The 7,661-nt window shown below is 46.1% G+C and overlaps 1 protein-coding gene across 1 annotated transcript in view; it reads right to left on the minus strand.

Moving 5' to 3' along the window:
- Window positions 1–6,624, minus strand: part of CPXM2 (carboxypeptidase X, M14 family member 2) — a 71,316-nt gene extending 64,692 nt beyond the window's left edge. Inside the window, exon 1 of the mRNA XM_030276587.4 lies at window positions 5,034–6,624. Coding sequence (XP_030132447.4) covers window positions 5,034–5,346 — 313 coding nt within the window. The 5' untranslated portion in view covers window positions 5,347–6,624. The remainder of the gene's footprint in view (window positions 1–5,033) is intronic.
- Window positions 6,625–7,661: the final 1,037 nt, after the last annotated feature.

The raw sequence follows: 7,661 nt of genomic DNA on the forward strand, positions 1-7,661 counted from the left end.
AGAATGCTGGAGCTCACCCTAGGTCAGGGGTGGCTCCATGTGGTGGAAAAGTCTCTCCTCCAACCCGTGCTTCCAAAGAAAGGCTCAGCAGTCTCTGATGTTCAGTCTCAAGGTAGTTTATTGCAAGTTATCTAAAAGATTTTCTTCTGGGGCTGCTGTGGTTTGCTCAGAGCTCAGGCAGAGGCACACACACACCCTGACATCCTCTCTGTCTCCCAACTGCTTCTTCTCTCCCCCTCTGCCCAGGGCTGCTGCTGTCTTTTATATGGTACATTACGTGTTACATGTTACAGTTTTTCCCCAATGCCTATTACCTATATTAAATGGTGCTTTTCTACTCTAAACCAATCTGTGAGTGCCAACATCACCAAGAACATGGAGGTAAGGAAGAAGAAAGAGGGAGGACAGGACAGGCCCAAATCCCTCCATCTTAAAACCTCTGACCCCCATGTACAAAACCAAAACCCCCCTGTACAGCACTCAAAAATTCTTCCCTCTACTTTGTGACTACTTCTACTATAATATCTAAACTTTTGTGACTTCTTGTTCTTCCTGCAAGGTTGGTAAATCATTCCATGGTTCAAACCCAAAATCACAGCTGTTTCCAGCTGCCTGCCAGGGTCTCAAATGCTTCTGACCTGGACCCAGAACATCCAAAAATGTCTGAGGGACATTTTGAGTTCTGACAGGAGAAGAACAGCACTGGTGGTTTCCCAGCACGTGAGAAATTCCATGCTGCTGTATCTTGGTGACCAGGTCTCAGTGCTTTCAGCTGTCAGCTCAATGCCTTATGTGTCACTCTGCCATTTCTTCTTTCTAGTGAACAAAATCACCATCTAAATGCCACTAACATCCCAAACCTGTCATGTTTTTAACTTCAACCACTCCCCAGACCTTCGCCCCCATTTCATACCAAAATATCTCCAGCTTTTCCTGAATAACATCCCTGTGATTCAGCTTTCCCTCCTCATTCACTCACTGATCTCTCTCCAAGCTTTCATTATCTTGATAAACATCTCAATTAAAGTACTATTGGTCTATTTTTATAAATTCAGATTCTCTCTGCTGGATTATTTCCATGTTTGCCTTCACTGTCCATTTTATCCTCTCCTTGTCTTCCCTGACTCCTCCTCACACACATGTCCCAGGAAAGACCTGGCCCATCCTATGCACTACAGGAATTAAAAAGAAATTACAAACCAAACCCCTTAAGAATTGCATTATTGAACAGGTGGCAAGATTGCAGAAAAATAAACAAATATGAGCAAGTAAACACTGATGCATCTGAGGAGCTTCATCAAGCCTGGGGAAAGCACCAAATGAGATCAGCCAAAGGAAATCCTGATTTCCGCTAAACACAGACAAATGTTGGGTTGTGCAGAGATCAAACACTGGGAGATCTGTGAAATACAGAACAAATGTGCTCTAAGCCCCACTCTGAACACGGCCACACAAATAAACACCACTCCTTTATTTTCTAAATACATTCAGAATTGAAGTATGGCTCTACAAGAACTACAAGTTTTGTAGATCAAATCAAAATAATTACAAACTTCACTGTGGCAGATTTGGGCTACACTGAGGAGGTTATTGGGCACTCAGCCCTATAAATCTCTTGATGATGAATTTTTGCCTTTAGTCAGACCCATAGACTCTGAAGGGATCTGCCCCCACAGATGGTAGCTGAGGTACCATAGATCAAGCTATTAAAAGCCTCATAAAATAAAAACATTGATGTTAACAAGACTCCTTCCACGGATTTGAATGGGCTTTGGACAGAGGCCTATACAAACAAGGACGGAATTAGAAAATGGAAATCTGTTTTTATACACAAAACTTGTCAATCCAGCTGTTTGCCTTCCAAGGATGGCCTAGTACCTCTTAATGTATGGGGAATTTAAAGGGCAAAGAGGCAGATTGATACTTTCAACTTTTACCTGAATTGACTATTTGCAAATATTGTTTCTAATATTTTGAACAAAAAATTGCAAACCCACAGGCATCAGTTGAGCTTTTTTCTGCATTAATATTTCACAGACTGCAAATATCTATATTCTGGCCACATTGAGTAATTAGCTGAAATAAATGAAGTGTGTGTCATCTGTTTAGTGCCATGTCCTTGAGACTGCTCTGTTTGATTTCCACTTTGATTCAAAGCTGGAGTTGATCAGGACCAGCTGCTCAGCCAAAGGGCACATCACACATTCCCATTCCTCCTCCTTCCCCATCCCAGCTCCCAGCCAGGCTATTGTTTGTTACAATTAATTAATCCCACATGTCCTGGCTGCCAGTGAGCCTCACAACCCCCAAATTTCAGTATTTACTGCATGTCCAATAAATTAATTCCACCTCTGGAGAGATGCATAAACACAGTTTTGTACCTATAAGCACAAGATACACTCTTACCCAGCCAGATTTACGATTATTATTATTATTGATATCTGTTTGACAGCTGCTATTATTTTTAGCTGGCCTCCTAACATCCAGATGTGAGTAAATATAGGTATGTATTAGTATTTCAACATCTCTGTGAGACCCAGATTGTCAGATTTTCACACTGATCCCTGGTGACATGGGGACATGGCACTAAGCATCAGAGTTACTGCCCTGGCAGGACCTTGCCCGTGCCTGCCTCTGGGTGAGGAGAAAAGAGAAATTTTAAATATTATAGCCAGGACTTTTAACACTGCAGCTCAAACTGCCTGACACTTCCCACTGGAGCCCTCCTGTTTTCACTCCCATCTGTAACAAGTGGTGCCCCTTCTCCTCACTGGGTATCCACCTCAGGGATTATGATGTCTCTTGCAGTTAAAATTGTTCATTTTCATCAATTGTTCAATTGTTCATCAGCTGCTCCCAGGGAAATCCACTGAATTTTCCCTGATAAACAAGTCCACTTTGCTGAGCTGATGTCCATCACCCATGTCCTGGATCAAGGAGTATTTTGATGGAGGAGATCAGTTGCTTGCTGAACCTCTGCCCGTTTTTTTAAAAGCCCACAGGCTTTGAACCCTCTTATTGCACATGGCTGGTGAAAGCTCGGAAGCTCAGCTGTGTCCAAACAGCCCAAAAGTGCTGTGGAAGGAGGGATTGAGCCATTTCCAGCTGATTTTGGTGGAGCCTCTTCCCCTGTGCTCAGTGCAGCAGGTGGGGAATGAGAGTGATGCCAGTCTGTAAAGATAAATAAACTTTGCCCTCATGGATTAGATTTTCTTCTCATCACTGTCATGTTTGGAGCAAGTGTGAATCCCCAGCTGCTGGGAAAATTGGGAAAAAGCCAACAGGGAAGGTGAAAGCAGAGACGAACCACAGAACATCCCACCACAGGATGGACATCTCAATTGTCTCCACCACAATGAGGAATCGAAAATCTAATTACAGAGCTTTAATATCCAAGTGTTTCCCATGGTCATGAATTTATGGAATGGTTTGAGTTGGAAAGGATCTTAAAGTCCATTCCACTATCCCAGGGTGGTCCAAGCCCCATCCAACATCCCTTGGACACTTCCAGGGATCCAGGAGCAGCTACAGCTGCTCTGGGCACCCTGTGCCAGGGCCTGCCCACCCTCCCAGGGAACAATTCCTTCCCAAAATCCCATCTAACCCTGCCCTGGCAGTGCCAGTGCTTCATCCTCGGCCTGGCATAATCCACCTGATTCAGTCTGTGGAGGTGGAAAGCAGAGCTTTTTTCCTTAATTTAAAAAACAAACAAACATATTGGAACAAAAACATTCTCAGAAGATCTCATGCAGACTGCAATTGCCATAGTGAGATAATGAACCTTGAGATGGTCCAGGCAGTGCCATCCCCTTGGGAAGCTGCTGGACCCGAGGGGACAGGGACACAGATGTTTTGTGTCTCTGCTCCCCAGACAAGGTGCATCTGCCACCACCCTTGACTTCTGCCTGGAGTTACCCTGGCAAGCCACTCTGCCTGCCCCAAAAGTGGTTTTAGAAATGTTAGGTGTTAGAAATTACATTTTATATTCACTATTTATTAGTATAAAAGCCCGTGGTTTTGCTGCACAAATGCAAATTAATTTCTGTTAGTGTTAACAATAAATCTCAATTTGTTTTTGCTATCTGCTGGATGTCACTTGACAAAGTTAAAGCCACTCCACAGCCCCTGATCCCTTGTTTTGCTGGACTAATGCTTCTAAATTACAGATTTTGTGCCCCAGTCATTAACCTGAAGTTTCCTCCTGAAGTAAAGGGAAGTTCAGCTGTAGGAGAGTGAGATTTGACCCCAAGTTGTACAACTCTAAACTTCATGGACCAAACTCACTCCTAAGTATCCCAAACCAGTAAAGTCAGGGAACACAGAAAGGGATTACTCTTTTGGGGTGGTGCAATTAGGTGTTAATGGGAACAAGTGGGTGGTAAAAGTTTATCAAGTTTCTGCAAACTTTAGAAAATGGAATTAAGGGTGGCTGTTTTATTATAAGGCCTTTTTGTTGCTGTTTAATTTCTTTACTTAACTGGTCGATAATTAAATTGAGCTTGTTAGGGCTTAGTCTTTTCCATGAAGATCTCTGTTTACATATCTTCCTCTGGAGGGCTTAAAAGTGAAATCTCAGAGAAATTCACAGGTTTAGAAGTGAAATTAATTCACAAGCCTCTCTTGGATTAAAGTGACAAGGGATAAGGTGAGATGTCACTATCTATAATCACCTTTTACTATGAAATCTGTCTCTGTTCTTTTGCTTATAGAACAGCAGCCTTCACAGCAAGCCAGTTGCCAAGTGTAATTAAGAATAATTAAGAAGGAAAAGTCCACAGACTAGCCAGAGTACAGCAGAATTACTACATTCCGACTCTTTAACTCTTTCCCTTTCAAGTAAAGACACTTTCAAAGTATGTAAAAGTTCTGTTTTGTGGGATATTAAAATTTAATGTGTTCTCATCATCACCACAACTGCGTTTACTGTTATTATTACCAAGACTGCCATTAACTGGATATTCATTAATCTGAAAGTCGCAGTCAGCGTGAGATTCAGCAGCCTCCAAACTCTGGAGGAGAAGGTGGAAAGTTACCTGGTGGCGTTTCAAGAACGGATTTTCCTTTTTTGTTGTTTTTCTTCTGTTTTAACTCCTTCCTGCTCGGTTTGAACCCTGGGCGCTCCTCTGGCTCAGCAGCACGGATAGGTCCTTCCTCTCCGGGCTGCTCCGTGAAAGGAAAGAACTCTTCCCCAGGATATGGAAAGGAGTAATAATGATCCCTGTTGGTAATTTCCTGCAGGTAATAATCCTGATCGTCCACGGGCACAGCCCGGGACACATCCCCCAGCAGGGCCAGCCCGAGGGCGCAGAGAGCGAGGCAGAGCCCGGAGCGGCCGCGGGCGAGCATCGCTGCGGTCCGGGAACTTTGTTTGGAGGGAGCGCGGAGAGAGTTTGGGCGGCTGGAACAGAGCTCGGAGCGGCGGGGGAGGGAGCCCGAGCCGGGACGGGGCGGCGGGGAGCGGGCGGAGGGCACCGCCGGACAGACGGACACACGGACACACGGACGGGCACTCGGGCACACGGACAGACGGACAGACGGGCACTCGGGCACACGGACAGACGGGTACTCGGACAGACGGGCACTCGGACAGACGGACAGACGGGCACACGAACAGATGGACAGACGGGCACACGGACAGACGGACACACGGACAGACGGACAGACGGGCACTCGGGCACTCGGGCACTCGGGCACACGGACAGACGGACGCTCGGACACACGGACAGACGGGCACACGGACAGACGGGCACTCAGACACACGGACAGACAGACGGACACACGGACAGACGGGCACACGGACAGACGGACACACGGACAGACAGACAGACAGACACACGGACACACGGACAGACGGACAGACGGGCACTCGGACAGACACACGGACAGACGGACACTCGGACACACGGACACACGGACAGGCGGGCACTCGGGCACACGCACAGACGGACAGACGGACAGACAGAGACTCGGACACACTGACAGACTGACACTCGGACACACGGACAGACGGACACTCGGACACACGGACACACTCACACTCGCACACTCGGGCACACAGACACACGGACAGACAGAGACTCGGACACACGGACAGACGGACACACGGACACACTCACACTCGCACACTCGGGCACACAGACACACGGACAGACTGACACTCGGACACACGGACACTCGCACACTCTCACACTCGGACACACGGACAGACTGACACTCGGACACTCGCACACTCGGGCACACAGACACACGGACACACAGGCACACGGACAGACTGACACACGAACACTCGCACACTCGCACACTCGCCCCGCAGGTGGGATGCCCGCTGGCCGCTCTCCTGCCCTGCCCCGCCGCTCTCGGTGCCGCTCTCTCCCTCTCTCCCTCTCTCTCTCCCTCTCTCTCCCTCTCTCCCTCCCTCTCTCCCTCTCTCTCCCAAGTTTCCCGAGTTCCCGCTCCGTGCCCGGGCTCCTCCTGCCGCCGCTCATCCAAGGGAACGCTGATTCCAAGGAAAGGCGGCTTGGCGGGCAGCCTTCCCCTCCGGCCCGCGGCCAGAGCGTTCCTGCCCCGGGAGATGGGGCTGGGCGGGCACAGCCCGAGCCTGGCAGGGTCATCTGCTGCCACCGCCAGCCCGGGCACGCCGGGGACACGGGGGATGCGGGACCGGGGCAAATGTTCCTCCTTCCACACACCTTATTCCCTTTGTGGTGCCTTCTTTCCCCTCTTTTGACTTTTACAAAGTTGGATCCACCTCCAGCAAGCATCGATCTCCTTTTTCACGTTAGTTTACATCCATATGACAACAAAATTTCTATATAACTTAATAAAAGCCTCCCTTTTTCACGTTAGTTTACATCCATATGACAACAAAATTTCTATATAACTTAATAAAAGCCTCCCTTTTTCACATTAGTTTACATCCATATGACAACAAAATTTCTATATAACTTAATTTATAGATCTAAAACTGTATTTTAGTTTATAGATATAACATTATACTTCACTTTATAGATATAACACTATATTTCAGTTTATAATCTAAAACTATATTATATATATAAATTTATATTTGTTTATAGTAACTTACAGTTTATTGTTCAAATAATATAGTTTGAATCATATAGCTTTAGGTAAATTTATACATTGCAGTAGCTTACTATTGTATAGCATCTTATAGCAAGTTATCTATAACTTATAGTTATCTATAACTTATAATAAGTTATCTATAACTAATACAACTCAACACATATCATGTGCCAAGTTCTCCTGGGGTACTTGGCAGCTCCCTGGATTCAGCCCAGCTGACAACCAGGAAGAGCATGGCTCATCTCTGGCCCTTTTTCTCACTCTTTTTGGGATAATCCTGATATTTGTTCCCCCTGAAACATCTTCCCAGCAGACCAGGATGTTTTTTGCTACACACACGCAAGCCAGTGTCGTTAATGAAATCAATTTGTCTGAGAGCAAAATCTTATCTTTCATCTTTTTCATACCTCTAAAATAACATTCAGTGCTGAAGGAAATGTGCAACAGTTGGCTCACATGAAATATGAATTCTTACTCCTGTGTTGAAAATACCAGCTTATATTTTCACCATGAATATTGTATTTCTTGCCATGATCCAGTCAGCTGGGAGAAAGCATCACATCTGTTACCCCAGTCTT

Source organism: Taeniopygia guttata, chromosome 6 (genome assembly GCF_048771995.1).
Source record: "Taeniopygia guttata chromosome 6, bTaeGut7.mat, whole genome shotgun sequence".
In the NCBI taxonomy this organism is placed as follows: Eukaryota; Metazoa; Chordata; class Aves; order Passeriformes; family Estrildidae; genus Taeniopygia; species Taeniopygia guttata.